The following is a 21125-nucleotide window of genomic DNA, read 5'->3' on the forward strand; positions in this document are numbered from 1 at the left end:
AAAAAGAACAGGTCTAATATTTTAAGATACAGATCTGGGGTTTTTTTTATGCATAATACACTGTGCCTGGGTAAGAATCACAACTTGATGTGGTGAGCGGTCTTGAGGTGCCACAGACCCTCAGAACTGTCCTGTCTGCTCTTGGTGGGTCACCATTGGTAAACTAATTGCAGGAGAAGTGATCCAGACAAAAGATACGTAGAAACTGCTCAGCTCTTTCCAATGGAAGTTAGAAGTGGACATGAATACCTGAACCCCCGAAATCAGGCCTGCTAGCGGTGTTCACCTGGGCGTGTGGACGCACCTCCCACACAGGGGGCTGTGCAGGTCATGTGCAGTGCTTGTTAGACAGATCTCAATGGATCAGACCTGAACAGTAGAATCTGGTTCTTGGGACATGGAATTTCACCACACTGATAGGAAAGGGGGGGGGGGGGCACGGTGGTGCGGTGGCGCAGTAGGTTGGACCGGGTCCTGCTCTTCGGTGGGTCTGGGGTTCGAGTCCCGCTTGGGGTGCCTTGCGGCGGACTGGCGTCCCGTCCTGGGTGTGTCCCCTCCCCCTCCGGCCTTGTGCCCTGTGTTGCCGGGTTGGGCTCCGTGACCCCGTATGGGACAAGCGGTTCTGGAAATGTGCGTGTGAGATAGGAAAGGACCAAGAAGTCAGGCAGCACAGAGAAAAATACACCCTCAATGTTGATGCCAAAGAGCTGTGCTGTAGAAACCTTAGTGTAGATGGAGGATGCAGTGCTGGCGAGGAGATGCCATGGACCCCGCGGTCCTGCTGGACCAGTTCGCCGCACGTGTGGTGGAACACGGAGAAAGCTGCGATGGCGTCGCGGGCGAGGAGAGGAGAGCCGCCTGATCCGAGCCGAGCGCCGAGACGCTCTCGGACTTGGGTGCGAGGCCGGGGTTGGCCACGACAAAGCCCACTCCGGAGCACAAGCTGGGTCGCGAGCGTTCTCGGTACCGCGGCACCTCCGGTCAAAGGATGATGGTCCACTTCCTAGGTGTGTCATGTGACCTGAGGCTTTTTTTCGCGGACACTTGGCCGAAAGAGCTATTGAGCTGTTGTTGAAGTGATCACGGCCCGGCGGCGAGCAGGATCGGGGTTCCGGGGAGACCGCAGCAAGTCGCAGGAGTGCCCTGGAGCGCTTGGTGCGGGCATCGGAACACGATGAGTTCAAATCCCACCTCTGCCAGAGCTCACTGGTAACTAACTAGTCAGTGGTGACAGTATGCAGTATTTCCTGGCTCAGGGAACACTGTTCACAGGAGCACTGCTCACCAAAGCCCTTTTTTCCTTCCTTCCTTCCTAAAAAAACGGACTGTTGTTCCAAGGCACCAACCCCGATTATGGCCCTGGGGCCACGAGTCCGAGGTTTGCAGCAACTTAGTGAAGAGCCGCGTGGTTAAAAGGCATAATCTGCATACAAATGTGGGCCATGAATAAATGTACGTGTTCATTCGGGAAAGTGTCGCGTCCCTAAATGTCGTGAACATTAACTGAGGGGAGTGCAATAAATTACACTGGGATGGATGGATAGATGAGGTGGAGGTGGAGGTGGAGAGAGCGCTGCGAAAACATGTGACCCATCAGCCGTGGACTTTGGGAGCATTAAAGGGACGTCAATCATTAATTTAGACTTTCGCCTGAATGTGGAAGGAGGTTAAAGGAGGGAGAGGAGAGGGAGCGGGCGACACGGCACCGGAGGCACCGGAGGCACCGGGGCCCCTGGGACCCAGAGGGACGCCGAGGGACCGTTCAGCTCTGACATCGTGGCCCTGGGTTCGAGAAGAGATGGACGATCGCTAGGTGCGCGCCGAAATACTGCCGACGCGGAGGGGCGCTCGGGCAACGCGGCGGGGGGAGGGGGGGAGGGGAAGAGGGGAGTCGCCAGGGCGGTCGGAGCGTGCGTCGCTCGGTGTGTTAACACACACGTGCACCTGCGCTAACTGTCAGGACGATTTGTTGCGAGGGTCTCGGATACGCCGAGATCCGGAACGCGGGGCTGGCGTGTGGCTTTCTGTCGAACGTGTGAGGAAATGTGCACGGAAAGCTGACGGCCACACTCTTACTCTACGGGGTTTGCGCTCCCCCTCGCTGACTGCGACCCCCCAGCGGACACGCGTGTAACCAGAGGTACGCCGAGCCGGTGGCCGACGCGACGCGACGCGCTCGTCCTTGCTCGTCTTTGCTCGTCTAACACGCGGCCGCCGCCCCGTCGCTCGCGGCGCAGAGAGGAAGCCGGTCCGACCCGAGGGCCGAGCGTCTCTAAATAGCGCACGGAATGGTGTCGGGTCACACGGCTCCGCGCGGGAACTGGGCGTGCGGGACGTTCGCTCCCGACCGACAGCATGGACGGCGTGATGGCGAGCGCAAAATGATTCCAAAGGTCGTGACATGTGTGCGGCAGGAGGGCGTGTCCGTGCTCTGCATACACTGTTTATACGCTGCTTAATCGTGTTTATACACTGTTTGGACACTCTGACCGAGCGCTTCTGTCCTCTCGCAGGTTTACAGCGCCGAGAAGCTGCAGGTGTCCCATGAAGCGTGATGGAGGAGAACAAGGTAAAGAGACGGAGGCTTCGCGCTCGTGTTCCCCGCGCTCCGTGCCGGGTGTCCGAGCGCCCTTGGCGAGGAAGCCATCCGGCTCTCGGGTGCCGGATGGTTGGCGGCTCCACGCGCCACTCCCTCGTTCACCTGGCCGGCGTGCGTGGACCAGCACACGTGTGTTACGGTGAAGGACAGGAGAAGGGCTCAAATGGGGAACCTAGTGCAGGACTCACCGCGGTCCGTTTGTTTTCAGAGCCGCCCTTCCCACTGAGCTCCTGGGGCAGCATTTGTACACGTACCGCGTGGGAAGCGCCATGTACACACACACACACACACACACACACACACACACACGCACACGTACGCAGAGAGCGAACACAGGGGTCGCGCTGCCGGGAACCCAGAGGTTCCTGCTACACGAGCGCATGAAGCGCCGAGGGGGGTCCAGAGCCACCTGACCAGAGCTCGGGCCCCCAGGAGCGTCCGTTCTGGCATCGCCCGTGAAAGCAGGGCTTTCTGAGGTTCCTCCCCGTGTCCACGTGCGTGTCCACACATCTCACGCCCTGCTGACCCAGGAGGCTGTTCTTCACCCTTTCTCACCGTTTGCCTCTTTCCGCTTTCCTCCCCTGCACACCTGCCCACCCGCCACTTCAGCAGAGCAGTCCAAAAAAGGAGAGCCCCTGTAGAGCGCCCCCCGCGGGGACACCTGCTCCACGCGCGGCTTCAGCAGGGACGCCGGAAGAAGACGAACGCTCTCCGGATCCCGTTCGCAGACGCGCCGAATGTAAGACGTGCCCCCGCTCCCGTGTCTCCTGGCTGCGTCGCCCGGCTGGACGACCCGGCGACGCTCGTCTGCTCTCTGTCCTGCCCGTAGCTCCACAGCGCCTCTCGCCGGCCAGTGCGCAGCTGCTGGAAGAACTGAGGAGCAGAGCACAGCGCACCCGCAGGGAGGGGTCCCCAGAGCATCCCGCAGCGCCCACAAGCCCCGCCTTCGCACCACCCGCAGCGAGCACCTCCCCAGGGTCCCGCGGGGAAGGGGCGACGCCTCTGACGGGGGGTGAGCACCTCTGTGCTTTTACAGTCATTTCTGATGTGTACCTCGGTGTACCGCAGCAGCAATCCGATCCCTAAACCGGTGCCTCCTCAGAGAATACATTGTGTGCGTGAGAAAGCGTTTCTGCTCTTTCTGCCTTTTTGGCATCGATTACAGTGAATTACCAGGGTACAGTAAAAAATAGGCATCAGTTTGTACACCGACCCTGTGTGTTTGACTGCGCCCATCGGTGTCCTCCAGCGTATCACTGGGCGCACGGGGCTGACTTGTCGCCTGCGCGATGGCGCGCTCACCTGGCACCAGGAAGGAAGCGCATCGCCGAGTGCGACTCACCTGCCCTCCGCCTCCCTTCTCTTCCCAGGAGGCCTCTCTCTCTGCGGTCCGGAGCTGCTCCGCGAGCTCAAGCAGTCGCGCTCCCTGCGCCACATCACACCTCACTCGGGCCTCACCACGGTCTTCTCGGGGAGGGGCGGAGCGGTAGGAGCAGCCTGCGGTGTTGGGGTGGTGGGGCGGGGGGTCGGGATCAGAAATTCCTCGCTTCCAAATGTGAAACAATATTTTAGTCAGTGACCCCAGCGGAAGAGGCAGCTGGGCTGCAGAGTGGAGACACACACACACAAACACACACACACTCTCCAGTAGGGGGGTGCTGTCTGTCTGAGTTCGGTGCCACTCAAGAGCAGGGTAAGAGGTTACAGTACAACTGCCAGCAGCAGTGACCGTCACAGGTCCTGCTCATTCCTGGTCTGGAGCTCCTGCCACTTGGTGGCGCCGTCCTGCCGAGACACCGGTCTTCGCTGCCCAGGTTCTGGCTGAAGGGAACGAGAGATCAGTGTTGCTTTGCTCACTTTCCAAAGGCTTTCTGGTCCTCTTGAGCCACACAGCTGTCTCTGCTCCTCGGCTGGTGTCCTCCAGCCAGCTGCAGTTCAGCTGCGGTTCAGCTGCGGTCCAGCTGCGGTCCAGCTACGGTCCAGCTGCAGTCAAGCAGCGTTCGAGCTGGAGGAGAAGCATAAGCGCCGAGGAGAAGCAGTGTAAGATCCTGCATTAGAGATGGAGGATGAAACCGAGCTGGGAGGCAGAAACCACCGACATGAGAAAAGCCTCAGTTTCTTTTCTTACTGGGTTCCGTGTGTACCGCCGTTAACGTGCGGTCCGCGGTCCGTACACGTGTATGAAAACACGGAGAGCTTTTCACATCTCTTCCCCATTTCGTTGTTCCTCTGTGTCTGTCTGCGTTTGTGCGTCTCCCAGACCAGAGCCTCGGTCCACGGTTCAGCTCCCATCAGCCGCTCCCAAGTCCAGGTTCTGCCGAAGGCCTCGACCAATCAGAGCGCAGGAGGCGGAGACAGAGCGCTTTTAGCCAACGGGGAGCAGAAATAGACGCTCGCAGTCGGTCTTTCGGTCCGTCTCTGCAGCTCGACTTGTGTTTGACCATAGCGATGTTGCAGTAAGGGTTATTTGCACAACTCTGTATTGTAATGACTTCATTTTTTTATTTTGTTTTCTTTTATTTCAACTTCAAGTGTTTTACAGTGGAAAAAATGTTCCAGAGCTGGATCCCGGACCCAAGTTGTGGTTCTTCCTGACACCCTGAACACACTCTTCTCACCAATAAACACGTTCGGTTGAACCATGTCCAAACAACGAGGAATCGGTGTGTTTGTCATCTTCCCCTCGCTGCTGATTCGGTCGCAGATGCGGTTGCAGTGCAAAGCGTTCGCACGAAACGACGACGACTGCAACTGGAGCGCGAACGGCCCGACAGCGGCAGTACGGCGGAGCTCCCCGGCGGCCCAGGGCAGAAGAGCGCCACTCGCCGGAGAGAAGCACGCTCCCACGCTCCCCTCCCAGTGTAGCTTGCAGTCAGAGGCCTTGGGTTCGAATCCTACGCTCTTCTGCAGTGCCCTCGATCAAGGGAATCGCCCTGAGCTCATGCCATAAAAATGACGCTGCTCTATAAATGGGAAAAGCAATGCAAGTATTTTAGTGGACAAGCCTCATGTGGCGATGGACATGGCAGAAAAGCGTGACAGTACACACACATACACACACACACACACTCATTGACTGAAACTGCTTGGCCCAAGTGGGGTCGCGGCGAGCTGGAGCCTCACCCAACTGGATGGGGAGGGGACGCACCGAGGCCGGGACACGGGTCCATCACAAGGCACCCCAAACGGGACTTGAACCCCAGACCCGCCAGAGGGCAGGCACAGGCCAAACTTGCTGCGCCCCTCCGCATGACAGTAATAAAAGCGAATAATAAACATTGTTGACCACCGAACGAGGGGGTTGCGGGCAACAGGTCTGTGGAACTGGGCAGATTTCAGTTGACATCGACGTGCATTTGCGCCAAGTTCCAGTAACTGCTGTGGGATTCACAGAGCAAACAGCGGGGGGCGCTGTCCACAGAGCCGTTGTGACACCCTGCTGAGCCAACCTTTCGTCCACGCAGCCACCTCAACTGTGTGTGTGTGTGTGTGTGTTGGGGTCAAAGGTTAAACAGTAAAGGTGTCATCTAGGGGCCTCAGAATGGGAGAGCCTTCCTCTTTCCGGACGGCGTGAGGTCACGTTATCTAATCTGCTCGGCGTGTCCACGGTCCAGGCCGCCGGGCGCTAATAACGTCTCACCTTCGACCTCAAGAGAAACGCACGTCTCCACGCAGCGACGCACCCTCCTGCTGTCGGAGAGTCCCGCTTACCGAGTGCATTAATGAGCTCCGGGCACGATTCATTTGCTCAGTCGCCACCTGCAAATGTCCCACTTCATTGTGCTCGCAGACATAAATGCAATAATGTTATTATGCAAGTCGGTCAGTTGTCGCTCAGGCGGAGAGTCAACGAACTTGATCCCGGAATCGGCGCAGTTGCACAAGAGCTGGGAGGCGAAAGGTCTTTTTGAACGCTTTGCTGAGCCGGGAACGCGAGGTGCCGCCGGCCTCTGGAATGTCTCTCTGCTCCCGACGGAGCCCGGCCGGACCGTCCTTGGGCCCTGAGCGGAGACGCGGGTCCGACGCGGGTCCGACGCGGGTCCGACGCGGACGCGCCGAGCGCAGACTTCGAGCTCTCGTGGCGTTTCGCTGGGAACGGCTACGCTTCCGTGACCGACCGACCGATCGACCGCACGAACGCGGAGGAGGGAGGAGGAGCAGAGACGGGCCGTGAGGACAAAGTGCGGCGTTAGCGACGGTGCTAAAGAGCGTCGACGAGCTGAGGCTGGATAAGGAGGAGGATAAAAAGCAGACAGCGAGGACGCGGGAGAAGACCTGCGGGCCCAAAGCAGAAGGGATGGGGCTCAAATACCCGGCTGCGCTGAGACGTCCACATAGGGAACGTTTCCTCCTCGTGACGGCCACCGCGGCCCTCCTGCTCTACATCACCGTCACCGTCACCGTCCTCCGTGAGTATGGGGCCTGTCTGCGTGTGTGCGTTTGGAGCACAAAGAGTCCGTCACAATCAGCGATGAACAACGACTACAGCCAGCGCTAAGCCACGGAAATGTCAGTGCACTGAGCTCCCGCTTATGAGCGGCGATGATACGTAGAGTCCGCTTCTCAGCAGTTCGGAACCAGTCGCTGTGCTGAGCTTCCGGTGAGTCTTGAACGGCCGCAGCTCGCGGCCCTCGGTGAAATTACCGGGAACGCGGTGAATCCACGGTAAACGAGGCTGCGGTTAGTGCAGATAAGGGCCATCGATTGCGTGCCGCTGTTTGCTGAGTGACCGAGGGCTCGTCCTCTTCTCGTCCTCAGCAGAGGACGCATCTCTGCCCTGCCGCTCTTCCTGGGCTCCTTGCCGGAGGGCCGATTCCCCGCAAGAGCAGGTGAGGATGAGGAAACCCTGGGGGGGCACAGAGGTCCACCGTCACAGGTTGGACACGATGACTCAGTTCCTCGGTCTAAATGGACAGTTAAGTTTATGGAGTTCGCCGAATCTTTTCTCCAAAGTGACTTGCAGCGTTAATCTACCGACAATTATTGACCCATTTGTACAGCGGGGTAATTTTTTACTGGAGCAATTGAGGGTCAGTTCCTTGCCAGAGGTGGGAATCGAACCTGCAGCCTTGGGCTCCAAAGGCAACAGCTCGAACCGCTAACGCTACCTGCTGTCCGCTGTCCGGTCTCTCTCCTCTCTGTGTCTCTGCTGCTCTTTTCATCGTCTCAGCCGGGCCCTCCTGCCGAGGCGGACGCCGTGCGCAGAGACCCCCCGCTGAGCCCGTGTCCAGGTCACAGGTTCCAGGTTTCCCAGCTGCTTTCTCACCTGCACTCAGCCCTGGGCCCCGACGGCGATGTGCTGCTCCAGCCGTACCTGTCCAGCTGGGACGAGCTCCTCAAGTAGGATGCAAAGCACGTGGCGAGGCTCATCCGTGCAGGATGCGAAAAAGACGAAGCGCGGCGACCCCACCGCCTGCTCTCCCTCTCCCCCACAGGTTCATGGAGTCCCTGGGGCCCGTGGCGGGGTTCATCTCGCAGCAGGTGGAGCACAAAGCCTCCGTCATCCGCCGTTTGGCTCAGCGGGAGGAGGCGGCGGAGGGAGACGCCTACCGCTCCGTGCGCTCCATGATCGGGGCCGAGCTGAGCCGGGGTCTCGTGAGCTTCCGGCAACAGACGCCGTCGGGCTGCCGCACGCTGCTCAGGCTCCACCGCGCTCTGCTTTGGTTGCAGCTCTTCCTGAAGAAGGTGGCAGAGGGTCCGCAGGAGGGCGGCGAGCTGCGCAGCCCATCCTCTTTGTGCCGCGAGGCCTACCGGGAAGCCCTGGCTCACCACCACTCGTGGCTGGCCCGCCGCGCCGCCGACGTGGCCTTCATGGCGCTGCCGGACCGGGACGCCTTATTCCAGCTGGTGTGCGCGCGGAGCCAAGGGGAGGCGGGGCCTCTGCTGGACAGAGCCGCCGAGGCCATCGGGGAGGTGTACGGCAGGACGCAGAAGGCCTTCGAGGAGCACGGCATGTTGGAGCTGCCGTAGAGAGGACACGTCGGAGCGGGCGGACGTGGTTCGGCACGAGACGGGCGCCGCGTGCTCGCGTTGCTCGGATTGTCAGCTTAAACTCCGTAAGCATGATAACGGTGCATTTGGACGTGACGGATTAGTGAGAAAAATGACCATCTGTCCAATAACGAGGTTCGTTCGTTCGTTCCATGAACCCACCCGGCTGCGAGGGGGTCCCATCGCCGGTGTTTCTCGAGGAAAAGAATACGGCGGGTTCCCGGAGGAAAAAATGCTACGAAAACTTCTTCAGAAGTAAAAAGTATTTTATGCATGAAATGTTTTTTATATTTTGTTATAAGACAAACTGTTTCTAGCTTCTGCTTTCATGCTACAGCACATTTTCATCCAGTCATCAGCCACAGACACTCGTCCAGCGCGGGGTCACGACGGTTTGGATTCTCACGATGTTTCGCACAAACTTCGAACACCGGCTCAAGGAAGAACTTTTCAGTGGCGACAGCGAGGGAAAGACGCGCCTGTTTTCTTCTCAGGTTGCTTCCACGCGGAAGGAAGCTCTCGATTTACCGCGTTTCGGCCGTTTACCGTCGAGCCGAAGAAGCGCTTCGCCGCCGAGCGTGAACGAAAAACGCAGCGACGCTAAAAGGCTCCTTCCGTGCAGCAGCTGTGCGTTTTCCCTCTGGCCTTTAAAGCCGAAGGCCTCGCGCTCGTTTTGGACGCGCTTTACGGGACGCTCTTCCGGCAGCCGACGGTCCGAGGCGAACGAAGGGCGGCTCGAACAAAGTGTCTCCTCGCCCGTTTTGAAATGGCACACGCCTCCGGCGTTTTCACTGCCTTTACCCGACTCTCTTGGTGCCACTTTCCAGAGAGACGGAAAGGTGCCACTTGTATTCTCCGGAAAGTTCTGCTAGAAAGAAGGCGACGCGCACCAGCGCCTCTCCTTCCCTCGTGATTCCGTCGCTCCGTTGGATGCGTCGTTATTTTCACCGTCGCCACTCTTCAGGGCCCCTGTACGGCGGTACCGGACGGCGGTACCAGAGTACGGAGCCCAGCTCTCAGGGGACACCTGTGCCGGTCCTCCCCGGTAGAGAGAGAGGCGAGCGTGTGAGACGGCCTCATGTCCAGCGCGTAGTAATCCGGTGTATGTCCGGCAGGTGTGTAAACCGTCACGGCGGCGGAGTGCGTGCGAGAAATCGGAGCCTGACTGCTGGTGGCCACACTTTTCCGGTGCTCAATACGTGTTTCTCTGGGGCAGCGAAAGACAAGGACGGGTCGCCCCGTCTCTGCGGCGCGACCCAGGTTCCGGTGTGCGCAGTTGGCGCAGTTGGCGCAGTTGGCGCAGAAGCACGGAGTGCGCGTTTTTCACACAGTGGCGTGAAAAGAAGGAGAGCAGCTCCTTAGAACAAGTGTTACTACCAGGAGCGCCGCCCCACCCCCAGCGGATCTGATCCGCGGAAAAGAACGGCGGACAAGCACTTAGCGGGAAGCGCCAGCTGACACTCGGCTCTTAGAATGGCAGCCGAGTCCATTACAATGTGTAATTTACCGCAGTACTTTACTGCTACATTCACAGCCCTGTCCTTCCCATATGACTCATCCGGCGTCTCGCTAAACCCTGCTGCTGTTAACCTGAACTGCTGCTCACCCAGGGCCTCCTCCGTCTTCATGGGCCGCCGGGGGACTGACTGCTGTGGTCACCTGTGTGATGCGCTGGACCGAGGGGGGGGGGGGGGGGGGGGGGGGGGGGGTGAGCACTACAGGACGAGCGACAGGCGCAAAGGTTTCGTCCACTGTGGACAGACGGGCAGACGGGCAAGGGCTGTAAAGCTCCTGAGCTGGATTATGCTGAGTGGGATTACAGCTGTGGGATTAAGAGCACAAAGTCGTCCGTCCGTCTCTCCGTCTCCCAGGGCGTGTGCGATTCCTCGGGACACAGTGTCCATCCGTTCCTCCGCGGTCAATCTCCGTCCCTCGCTCTTACACACCCGCTGACGTGCGTCGCTCTGTCGCTTCCTCTTCTTACAAATCACACGCACAGCAGCACACACGGAGCACAAAATCATTTTATTCCTTGTGATACGCTTACATTTTGTTCAAGTGTGTTTCTCTCTGTGCGTGTGCATCTACACACACGCACACACACACACACACACACACACACACGCACACATATGGTTCCCCAGTTTACATATCAGGCAATAAATATTGGTGTATCTATTTCAATAGTTCTATTGCTGCACTTTATTGGACAGAAAAGGAACAGAGGAGAAGAGGAGAAAATTATCCCCTTGAATGGACGCGCGCACACACACACACACACATGCGAACAAACGCGGTGGACTGGGAAAAGTGGCGAGATGGTCAGACGTGGGGGAGCCTTCGCGCTCCACGGGGACAACTGAGCCCATGGGAGGGGGAGGTGCAACGGGCCTGCCTCGCAGACAGGGGGCGCACTAACAGTACATCCACAGCTCTCAACTGACGCTTGCTGTCAACAGTACGAAATATCGCTTCATGATACCGTGTTCATAGTGGAGGAGCACTTTGGACGATGCTCCTCGAGTCCATTCTTTAATGGTTAAGGGAATGTAGCCTCTAACCTTCTAATCCTCTAACCCTCTAGCCATAACCCTTTACCTTGAACCCATTCCACATGCTTTTTGAGGGACTCATGGCTCTGACAGGCATGTGATGGAGCTACACGCTGGAGATGAGAGCCTATGCCCCAAGATGGTGCGAAGTTCCTGCGAGACCCACTCCGAGTGCCGCTGGGCTCTGAAGTCAGCGCACTTTAACCGTAGTTTGAATTTTACTCTGAAGGGACGAGCGTTTCATTTTTCCCAACGAAAGTCCAGCCTTTTGATGTGAAGAACAGTCCAGTGGTACCAAGCAAGGAGATGGCCTTCGGTCCAAACCAGCAAAGGTCTCGCACGAGTTTCCCGGGGGCATCGCAAGGCGAGAACCGGGCAGAAACAGCGGTGACGAGGGAGAGGAGACGCAAAGCAAACCGAAGCGAACCGAAACCCAGACGAGACCGAAGGAAAGAGAAAAGTGCCGTGTGCTCCGACACGCAGCTTATTGCGTGTTGCTCCGCATCCTTGGACCAGCGAGAGTGTGGGAACGGCTCGTCAGAGCTCGCTCTCGAACACCCACTCTTTGAACACGTTCAAAACTCATTGAACACTAATCCTACACTCCACTGATGTACGTACTGCCTGTGTACAAAGAGTCTAACAGAAACATGGGAATGAAGCTGAAGGTCAGAATTTCACTAGGAAAGTGCAACCTTCTTCACGTCATTCACGTGTGCACGTAGGGATTGCGGTGCCGCCTCGGCACACTGACTGCTTTTCCTCGCCCCGCAGACAGCTCCCGAGCTGCCAGAGCATCTCGTGCCAAAGGGCCTAGAGGTCAGAGCCTCAGACGACCGTGCGGCGACCAGCGCCGGAGCACAGCTTGGGGCTGCTGTTCCCAGGTCACCCCCCTGACCCGTTGAGCGTCTGTCTGCAGTGCCAACACGGAGTAAACTTCGAGTCAACTTGTGAGCTTGGCTCTGCTACACACCGTGCGAAGAAGAAGCTCTCAGACTGACGGACCTTGGCCAGGAACATGGATCGGCACTCGGTGACGGCTCTCCGGGCCCCCCACGGAGGGGAAGCGACGAGCTGATCCCTCCTCCACATGTGGCGCTGGCTCCTCGGTACCAGCTGGGCACCCGCAGACCCCTAGATGGTGGATGGTGGGGTGCTCAGATGGTCGGAGTTCTTCTGAATGAGAACCGGCGACTCACAGAAGGAAAGTCTCGCTGCTGCGCTCAGGTGACAGTCTTCTTCAGGTGTGTTGCAGTGGCACCGGAAAGCTGGAGGGAGTTGGCGATTCCAGACGAGGGGAAACGGGAAGAACGGCACGCTCCATCCCGAGGTCATCAGGTCTGAGGCCACGTGTTCTGGACAGGTGGTGAAGAATGAAGGTGAAACCGGAGCCGAGCTGGACGGATCGTCGCGGAGACTTTGTGCAACTGCACGACCGACGTGGTAGACGGGCGCTGCCGTGTTATGAAGCAGCAGTCGTTGTGAAAGACTCGACGGTGGTCGAGTGCGGAAAGGCGTGGCCTCAGAGTTCGTGGAGAGGGTAACTGGACACAGGTGCAGGAATTAGGCTGGAGTGTCGACTTCCTCGGAGAAGACCGTTGAGAGGCGGAAGAAATGATGCGAGAGACGCTTCAGTCCACTGGAAGTCAACTGAATCTACAGCTGGTGCCAAAGAAGCTGCTGTGGTCAATGAGCTTCGTGGAAAACTTGTGAAGCTGTGGCAACAACGATGATGGCGATGATGACGTGAGAAACTATCAAACAAATCTTGTGCTTTACACCCCAGTGTTGTGCAGCCTCGTCCATGCCTTGTCCAACGCCACGAATGTCGGGTTTGGACCAGACACGATCGCTGGTGCAAGCGTCTCAAATGAGCTTTCAGAGAATGGGTGGTGCACCCAACCTCCATGCTAGAGTGAGGGCTTTGGTGGCACCAGGGAGCCCAGGAGCAGAATCGGTGCTGCTGTGCATGAGGAACAACAATCTGACGTGAGCATTTCTTGAGGAAGTCCTCGAAGGGGACCCCTCTGCTGGTGTGGCTACCGGGAGCACCTAGGGGCCCCGGCGGGGCTGAAACCTACCGAGGGCAGTGCGGACACACTGTTGCGCTGATTCCCACCACGAAGCGGACGGGAAGGAGCCACAGCTTCTACGGGGGCAACTTTCTCCAAAACCTGTTCAGGGGCCTTTTGCAAACTCTCACATGTTCATTGGCATGAAAGTGACCCTATTCATGTGCACGACGAGTCATAAAGAGCGCATCCCAAACAAGGCGTCCGCCAGGAGCCGATACGCATGCTCTCAGACGGACTGAAACGGGCGTGTGCTCTTTGCAGCGCCTCGACCAAACCGCTCGTGCATTTTCGCGTCACGCCACGCCACGCCACGCCACGCGGGGCTGGAAACGCGCACGGCTGCCATGAAGACGCGATCGTCCGGGATCTGGGTTACGACACGCGTCGCCGTTCGCCCCCTCCGCCGGATTTACGGCATCAGGGAGGATTGCCATTTGAAGCAGTTCGGAGGCTGCGTGGGGACGACGCGGGGCGGGCGGAGGGGGGGTCGGCAACATTTGAACACAGCACAAAGTGCTCATTCACACAGACTGATTGCATATAAAGCTGAAGTGCAAGTCAAGTGCAAATCGATACATATATATGATAGGGAGTCTAGTGCTATGAACTGTACATATAATAGACACGAACGACATTGCACACGCACTGCATACGTGTACAGGAAGCCCACACAAGCGAGGAGTCGCTGGTGGAAGCAGGTCTGCGCAAGGCCGCCCTCTTCGTCTCGGGGTTCGCACACGTGCGTGAAGGTGTATCTACAGGTGCCTCGGCGGTGGGCGATGAGGAACGCTGGCACTCGAACCCAGGCTCTTAGTACTGCTACTAAAAGAGAAGGGCAGGAAGGAGGTGGAGGAGGCGGGGCTTCGGCGCTGGGACTCGACGCGTCGGCTCGATCTCCAGCATCTGCTGAGCTCGCCCAGTTCCAGCGGCGTACGACAGGTGCCACGCCTCAGGAACACGCGAAGAACGCGCGACGGGTCCCGGCTGCACGGCTCCGCTGCCCGTGTGTGTTCTTCACAGGCCCGGCTACAGGGAACAGAGTGCAGGACACAGCAGTGCAGGACAGAGGGCTTCCAGTGGTCAAAGGCGGTCATGTAGCGCAGGGCTGCACACACACACACACACACACACACACACACACGCACGTGCGCAATCTCTATGTGCTACAGTGTGTGTTTAGTGTACAAATGGCCTCTGCAAGTGGACACACACCACATGGAAAAACACTATTTTGTAAAGAGATGCTGTGTGTCACTTCAGTTTGATTTCAAGAGCCACTGACAGATCTCCATGGAAACGAGGGGTCACCGGCAGCTCTGACTGATCGGACCCAACGCCACTGAGGGCTCCGGTGCCCTTTGTTTTGAGGAGGGCAGCACCAGCTCGGGGTCCGCCGTCACCATACGTGGGGGGCAAATGGCAGTGTATGTTGAGAATATAGTGTGTGTGTGTGTGTGTGTGTGTGTGTGTGTGTGTGTGTGTGTGTGTGTGTGTGTGTGGGGTGCTGGTGGGGGAAGGGCCAGGAGGTGGGGCAGGGTCAGGAGGCAGGGGTGGCAGTTCTGCCCCTTAATTCGAATTGATGCGCAGTTTAAAGGCGACGCGTCCGGCAAACTTGTCTCTGTCGCTCTGAGTCTTGATGGCGTTTGAGTTGATCTTGCACTCAACGTTGACGTCCGTGTCCAGGGTCACGTTAGCAAACTTGACGGCCACCAGGGGTTGGGTGTAATTCACCTGCCAGAATGATATGGGGGGACTTCACTTGCTGAGGGCTCATGGGTAAAGATGCCGGACTGGCTTTCACACTCCGTGAGGCACATCACCGCCATAAACAACACGTCAATGACATGTACAGACCGCTCAGACAACGCTCATGGGATGCACACACTTCACATAATATAAACAAAGGGGGGGGGGGGTTCCTCACCTGCGCCTTCTTGCCATAGTAGGGGAAATACATGAGGTTGAAGGTGCCGTTGGGCGGGTAGTACATGAGCTCCCCGATCTTGTCCCTGTCTTCTTTCTGCAGGAGACAACGGGACTCAACACACTTCACGCTTCATTTGTCCCCTGCTCCTCCGCTTCACTGGCACCACATCACCCAAGGGGACCATGGTGCAAAATCCGGTTTTGCTTTGCAATGCAAGACGCCACCATTGCGTGGTGGAATAACAGGCCATCAAATTGAGCTACATCAGAATGTTACTGTCTGAGAAGCAAAGAACCCAAAGCACCGTAACCCTAACCCCTAACCGCTAACTCTAACCCTAACCCTAACCCTAACCTTGAACCCCTGACTCGGAGGAAGAAGGCGGCTCAGACGCACCCCTGGAACTCACATCCTTGCCAACTCTTCCTTCCTTTCATTTTGCCAATCAGCTGGCCTCCAGAGGGAGACCTCTACGATGACTGGAGGAACAGCGCATCCCTCATTTCTGGTACCCAGTGACTTGCAGCCAACTGACGGATCCCGTCCATTTTCACACCCCCTGGAAGCAGCAGCTGCCTGTGAGGCCTGCAGGTCCCAGTGGAGGACCCTCAGGAATGCGGTTCACGCATTTCTCATTGACACCTGTCCAGCTCAGACCCTGAAGGACTGAAGCGGTTAAAGAGGACCTGCCTTGGCTCCACAGGTGACGTACGGAGACACGCCGTTCTTCCCGGGGAACATCCCGATGACCTGGAGGGAGACACCGCGATCGTGATCGAAAAATTCGTCCTTCTCACACACCATCCGTCCACCGTCAAACAGCGGTCATCCAACAGAGATTGGTGGTGGTCGAGAGCCTATCTCAGAAACGTGGAGCGTGAAGCAGGGTTCACACTGGGGAGGACACACTCCACCGCAGGGTAATCTCGCTTGCTTATTTACACACAGACACACACAGCAATCCATCTGAAACATACTTCTTTGGACTGTGGGGGGAAAGCAGAGCACCCGGAGGAAACCCATGGTATCACGGGGAGGAGCCACCCGCAGCACTGCCCCCCCTACCCGGTTAAGCTTGATGAGGATGCAGGGCTTGCCGTCGCGGTAGCCATAGTAACGGTCGACGATGCCAGAGCACTCCTCCAGCATGGTGCGGTTGAACTGGCACGAGCGCTTGGGGTTGTTGCGAACTTCCCCGCTGTCCTCCTGCACGAAGTACTGGTCCGGGGAGCAAACGTCGTTGTTCATCACCTGCTGGGAGTTGTTGTACGCTGAGGGAGGGGGGACAGGGGGGCATTTTTGAATCCCTGTAGAGGCCACTGTCACACTGTCATCCCTGTGTGCTGTCACTGCTGGGGCCCTGACACGCACACACGCAGCCGACAGCCCTCGCTGAGCTCCGCCCCAATCTCCCTGACCGCACCTCCCAGGCCGCACCCCCACACTCACGGGCCAGGAAGTCATCCAGAGTTTGGACATAATGGTCCCAGCTCTCGGTGTCCTTCATGCTGTAGACGATCTCCAGCGAGTCGCCCTTGGGCCGGATCATCAGGCCTGTGCACACGGGGTGGGGGGACACACACGTCACAGAGCCTCGGCGTGTGTGTGTGTGTGTGTGTGTGTGTGTGTGTGTGTGCGCGCGCGCGCACGCACGCACATGCCCTTTCCTTTTGCTCATAGTAATGAGAGGATGTACATCATTGTCCTCGACTTCTGCTGCTTTTCTATCTGTCAATCCCTGCTGCTTCCCAAGAGCCCGTGCGTCAGTCGGTTTTCCGTGTGTTTGTGTGTGTGCCCTACGCGTGTCTGCGTACCTGGCGTCGCCAGCCTGTCCTGGTAGGTGGGCTTGTACTCGTCCAGCGTGAGCAGCATGATGTACATGGTGAGGACAAACATGCCAGCCAGGCTCACGTAGAAGATCAGGTAGAAGAGCAGAATCAGACCTGGAGGGAGAGCCTCGCAGTTAAACACACACACACACACACACACACACACACACACACACACACACACACACGCACAGAGGAGAACACTCATGTAAGTGGTACTGTGACACCAGACCTGCCTGCAGGGAGCCGACGATGATGTAAGCAGCACATGCCTGGGGGGTGTGGCCTGGGGGGGGGTCACCAGCTCCAGGTATCAATCAGGTCAACTCTGTGTTTGCCATGTTGGTGGGGCTGCACTCTGAGGTGTCTGTGTGTGTGTGTGTGTGTCCGTCCGTGTGCCGCCACACACAGCTGTCTAAGTGGGTCACCCTGCACTGGGCAGCACATGGTGAGGCGGCAAGGAGCTGAGGATATGAAGGAAACACACACACACACACGTCGCTGACCGCTCTCCTTCCGTTCAGCCCCAGTGAAGAACTGCTGGTGAGAGTAGAGTACGTGCTGTATGTATGTGTGTGTGTGTGTGTGTGTGTGTGTGTGTGTGTGTGTGTGTGTGTGGGGGGGGGGGGGGCAGGCTCAAGGCCCACAGCGACAGACTTGCTGATGAGGAAATGCAGACAGATGGGGGAAGGGATAATCCCCTCATACATACCCCTCTCTCGCTCACACACACACACACACGCCATCTTCAGTCAGCATTGATGGAGATGGATTGATATTCAGTTTGCAAAATGTCATTTATTCTTACAAATTCAGGTCAAAGGTCACAGTGGCCTCCAGGTCACAGAAAGAAGGAGGAGATAACCGGCACAGCCTGTGCTCTGTGAGTGTGTGTGTGTGTGTGTGTGTGTGTGTGTGTGTGTGTGTGTCCCAAAGAGGATGCCTGCAGACACCACGACTGTTCGAGGCCCCCAGCAGGGGGAGACCCAGTGTTTCTGTCCATCCATCACTGACCATCCTGCTCTCCCCTGCTGGATTCACGCCACGTCAGTCCTTCGTCCGCTGTGCTGCTCTCGGCGCCCCCCCAGTGCCTCCCCCAGCGCAGCACGGCTCTGTCTCCCTACAAAGAGCGCAACACCAAAGGAAAGAGGCAGGGAGCTTTGTACCCTGGTACAACCCTCAGAAAGGTCTCAATGCAGCATACAGCCATGGTCCAGGTCACGGTCACATCCCACCTGGAGTCCTGCAGCTCCCTGCTAACTGCTGCTGAGACCTCTCCAGCTACCACACAGTACCACGGTACAGGTTGTGTTTGACCTGCCAAGGTGTGGCAATGTATCCCCCTTCTTGTCTCTGTCCAGTGATTCCTATAGCTGCCGCATCAAGCCTTAGGCTCTGGTTGCGGTCTACATGATGAGAAAAGGGTCCGAACCCCAGTACCTACAGGGCACGACCACTGAGCTCCTCCACCTCTGTTGACTTGGCAGTCCAGCTCATAAGGTTCCAAAACTGAAAGCCTGTAGCTTCCAGTTATGACCCTCATGTGGTGGAATGAGCTCCATGTCCCTCGGAGCTGCTGAATCCCTCCCACACTGAAGAAGGGTCTCAAACCCACCTCTTTGAGAGCCACTACTCTCCTGATCTCCTGAGAGCTCCATCAACGAGTCCAACACCGTCTGCTTTGATTGTCTGTGTATTTGTCATTTGAATGTCACTTGTATAGGAGCTACTGAAGGGATGTGAATCAGAAACATGGTGGTGCCAAGATGCACAAGCTGTGTGTCCACAGTCCTGTGTGTGTGTGTCTAAAGCTCTTCTGTTCACTCACAGTATTCTTATTTATCATTATCATCATTATTAATTATTATTAATATTATTATTAAACGGTTACTTTGATCCAAGTGATCCTGCTCAAGGGTCCAACACAACCTCTTGGGACCTAAGGCCATAGTTGGTGAAGACGCCCTGGTGCACGGGGGCCTCTGGCTCCGTTTGCCACGCACTCATCGCCGCGTAGTCGTCCCGATGACCGTGATGAGTGTGATGAGCGTGTGGGAGATTCTGAGCTCCGCGCACCCAAATCCGCTCTTTGATGTCAATCCTGGATTAATAGCAGGTTAATGAATGTGTGTGATTCTCGGTGTCTCTCTGTCCTGCAGCCTTTCGTCCTGCACGCACACAGACACGGGACACACACACAGACGTGGGACACGCGCGCAGACCCTCCGGACATGGACGGGACGCGGACAGCGAGCGGAGGAAACCACCCTGAACCCACACAGCTGCTTGCGCTCGGGGCTCAAACGCAAACACACACCATCATTCAGGCTGCAGTTTTCTCCTTGTCTTGCTGCCCTCGTTTCGGTCTCTACGTCCAAATGAGCCAATAAGGAAGCAGAGCGCAGCGGCTCCCCGAGGGACACGGGACACGGGTTCCTGTTGTTTGCTCTCGGGCAGCAGAACTTAATCGGGGATTAGAACAGAATCGGGCTGGACTGCATGTGCTGTTGGGGGGGGGGCACACACAGGCCTGCTGGTGTGTGTGAACATGTGACCACCCCCCCCCCCCCTTTCTCTCACACACACACACACAGAGCTGTGGCTCCATGACAGCACCGGCATCTTTTTCACATGCCTCTGTGTGTGTCTTCGCGGTGCAGGAGGTGCGATGTGAGCGAACACGCGTGTTTTCTACATGCGGGGCCTCGCAAAGAGCCCAGGAACAGGGGAACATTAATGTGGACACAAAGTGACCTTTCTGTACATGTACAAAGAGAGAGGAAGAGGCGAAATGAAGAGGAAACGTGTGTTCTTTGCACATGATTTTAATACACCGGGGGAGGGAGGGGGGGCCGTGATGATGAACGAGGTGAACGAGGCAAAGGATGATGGCGATGGAGGATGAGGAGGGACTGATGATGCTGCTGCTGGCGCTGAGACTCGGTGGGGGAGTGATGAGGATGGAGAGGGACTGATGATGACGGTGACCACGATGAGGACCACGATGAGGACCACGATGAGGACCACGATGCCGGGACTCACCCCAGCTGCTCGCCGTCCTACCCAGGAACTGGTGGGTCCGCGGGTTCCACACGAACTCCTTCCAATCGTCCGCCTCCGCTCCGCTGCTCTTCTCAGCGTCCTTCGCCATTTCGTACCTGCTTTTTTTACCTGCTTTTTTTTAGGGGACCACAGAAAAATCGCCCACGCTCACAGCCAATACCTTATAAAAATACGTGGAAAAGGACGTTAAATACTGATCAAAGAGAGATTAATTGCGGAGGAGATTTCTGACGACTGTTTTCGATCATGCGAAGCCTATTTTAGAAAAAAAAAATAGCCGCTTCTTAACGACTTAATGGTAAAGATAAAATACTAGTTATTGTTATAATTAACAATAACAACAGTAGCTATTATTTTGCAGCTACAAAATTGCTATTATTGCTGTTACTGCTTTTATTGCCGCGCCGCGCCTCCTCTCCACTCCTCCCCTCCCCCCGCCGTTGTGCTTCGTGCGGTAAAACTGCGCGCGGCTTTTAAACGGGCGAGTCCTGCGCTCCTCCCTTCGCCGCAGACACGCGCGTCCTGCCTCGCGAATCAGCCAGCTCTTTCGGCCAATGGCAAAGCGCGCCTCGCCGCGTCGGGCCCGCCCACGTGTTCCGGGGCTTTGCGCAGGACTCGCCTACACGTGAGTGACAGGTCAGCCGACCAATGGCGAGGCAGCGAGTCGCGCTGACCGCTTTGGTAGCGTGTGGCGGTTGCCGAGCGCGTGTCCATTGTGTAATAGTAACGGTGTGAACTATATTAACATGTTTTGACAAAGAAGACCAAGGAAAGGCAATGTGGGCTGAGCAAAATCCGCCGTACACGTAACATCCTGATTAAAATGTCGAATCAACCGTTCGTCAAGTTAATGACTAAAAGACATGTTTTAAGTCGAACTGCACATCATGTAATAATAATAGTAATACTACTAATAATAATAGCAGCATATCCAGCAGAGACTGTGCTTCAGTGCGGAATTATATCGTAACGACCCACGTTACTGCGAGTTTCAGCAAGTAGTGGCATTGTGGGTAAACTGTAAACAACGTGTTCAACCATTAGGGACACTTGTGGGGAAAAGGATGGGGTGACCGTGTTCCTGATTTA

At 57.0% G+C, this 21125-nt stretch overlaps 3 protein-coding genes across 7 annotated transcripts; 2 read left to right on the forward strand and 1 right to left on the reverse strand.

Moving 5' to 3' along the window:
- The first annotated feature begins 1642 nt into the window (after positions 1-1642).
- Positions 1643-5249, forward strand: LOC108923049 (predicted GPI-anchored protein 58). Of its 4 annotated transcripts, XM_018733508.2 has the most exons (7): positions 1643-1813; positions 2514-2569; positions 3209-3338; positions 3429-3611; positions 3970-4085; positions 4860-5009; positions 5132-5249. In XM_018733508.2, exons 2-6 carry the CDS (start codon positions 2555-2557, stop codon positions 4986-4988), a joined length of 573 nt encoding a protein of 190 aa, XP_018589024.1. In that variant the 5' UTR covers positions 1643-1813; positions 2514-2554; the 3' UTR covers positions 4989-5009; positions 5132-5249. The 4 variants fall into 4 exon arrangements, with proteins under 4 accessions (XP_018589024.1, XP_018589021.1, XP_018589025.1 ...); XM_018733505.2 differs by having other exon boundaries at positions 4860-5249; XM_018733509.2 differs by having other exon boundaries at positions 3212-3338; positions 4860-5249.
- A 1388-nt stretch (positions 5250-6637) lies between these two features.
- On the forward strand, positions 6638-10271 carry gltpd2a (glycolipid transfer protein domain containing 2a). 2 transcript variants are annotated; one of them, XM_018733480.2, is made up of 4 exons: positions 6638-7008; positions 7361-7428; positions 7770-7939; positions 8035-10271. In XM_018733480.2, the coding sequence occupies exons 1-4, from the start codon at positions 6897-6899 to the stop codon at positions 8567-8569; spliced, it is 885 nt and encodes a 294-aa protein (XP_018588996.2). In that variant the 5' UTR covers positions 6638-6896; the 3' UTR covers positions 8570-10271. The 2 variants fall into 2 exon arrangements, with proteins under 2 accessions (XP_018588996.2, XP_018588994.2); XM_018733478.2 differs by having other exon boundaries at positions 7358-7428; positions 8035-10270.
- A 4486-nt stretch (positions 10272-14757) lies between these two features.
- atp1b2a (ATPase Na+/K+ transporting subunit beta 2a) lies at positions 14758-20469 on the reverse strand. The gene is made up of 7 exons (XM_018733650.2): positions 20016-20469; positions 16959-17087; positions 16594-16698; positions 16210-16415; positions 15835-15894; positions 15142-15237; positions 14758-14948 (listed from the first exon to the last, which is right to left on the reverse strand). The coding sequence occupies exons 1-7, from the start codon at positions 20122-20124 to the stop codon at positions 14784-14786; spliced, it is 870 nt and encodes a 289-aa protein (XP_018589166.1). The 5' UTR covers positions 20125-20469; the 3' UTR covers positions 14758-14783.
- Between the last annotated feature and the right edge of the window lie 656 nt (positions 20470-21125).

This window comes from Scleropages formosus, chromosome 13 (genome assembly GCF_900964775.1).
Source record: "Scleropages formosus chromosome 13, fSclFor1.1, whole genome shotgun sequence".
Classification (NCBI taxonomy): Eukaryota; Metazoa; Chordata; class Actinopteri; order Osteoglossiformes; family Osteoglossidae; genus Scleropages; species Scleropages formosus.

What these genes read in the sequence shown, in the direction of transcription:
- LOC108923049 (XM_018733505.2), top strand. An exon ending in CGTTCGCAGACGCGCCGAAT is followed by an intron (nt 3,339 to 3,428) that starts GTAAGACGTGCC and finishes TCCTGCCCGTAG; the next exon opens with CTCCACAGCGCCTCTCGCCG. An exon ending in TCTCGGGGAGGGGCGGAGCG is followed by an intron (nt 4,086 to 4,859) that starts GTAGGAGCAGCC and finishes TGCGTCTCCCAG; the next exon opens with ACCAGAGCCTCGGTCCACGG.
- atp1b2a (XM_018733650.2), bottom strand. Translation starts at nt 20,124, where the DNA reads ATGGCGAAGGACGCTGAGAAGAGCAGCGGAGCGGAGGCGGACGATTGG. An exon ending in TCCTCATCAAGCTTAACCGG is followed by an intron (nt 15,895 to 16,209) that starts GTAGGGGGGGCA and finishes GTCTCCCTCCAG; the next exon opens with GTCATCGGGATGTTCCCCGG. An exon ending in ACGTCACCTGTGGAGCCAAG is followed by an intron (nt 15,238 to 15,834) that starts GCAGGTCCTCTT and finishes TGTCTCCTGCAG; the next exon opens with AAAGAAGACAGGGACAAGAT.
- gltpd2a (XM_018733478.2), top strand. Translation starts at nt 6,897, where the DNA reads ATGGGGCTCAAATACCCGGCTGCGCTGAGACGTCCACATAGGGAACGT. An exon ending in CGTCACCGTCACCGTCCTCC is followed by an intron (nt 7,009 to 7,357) that starts GTGAGTATGGGG and finishes TCTCGTCCTCAG; the next exon opens with CAGAGGACGCATCTCTGCCC. An exon ending in AGCTGGGACGAGCTCCTCAA is followed by an intron (nt 7,940 to 8,034) that starts GTAGGATGCAAA and finishes TCTCCCCCACAG; the next exon opens with GTTCATGGAGTCCCTGGGGC.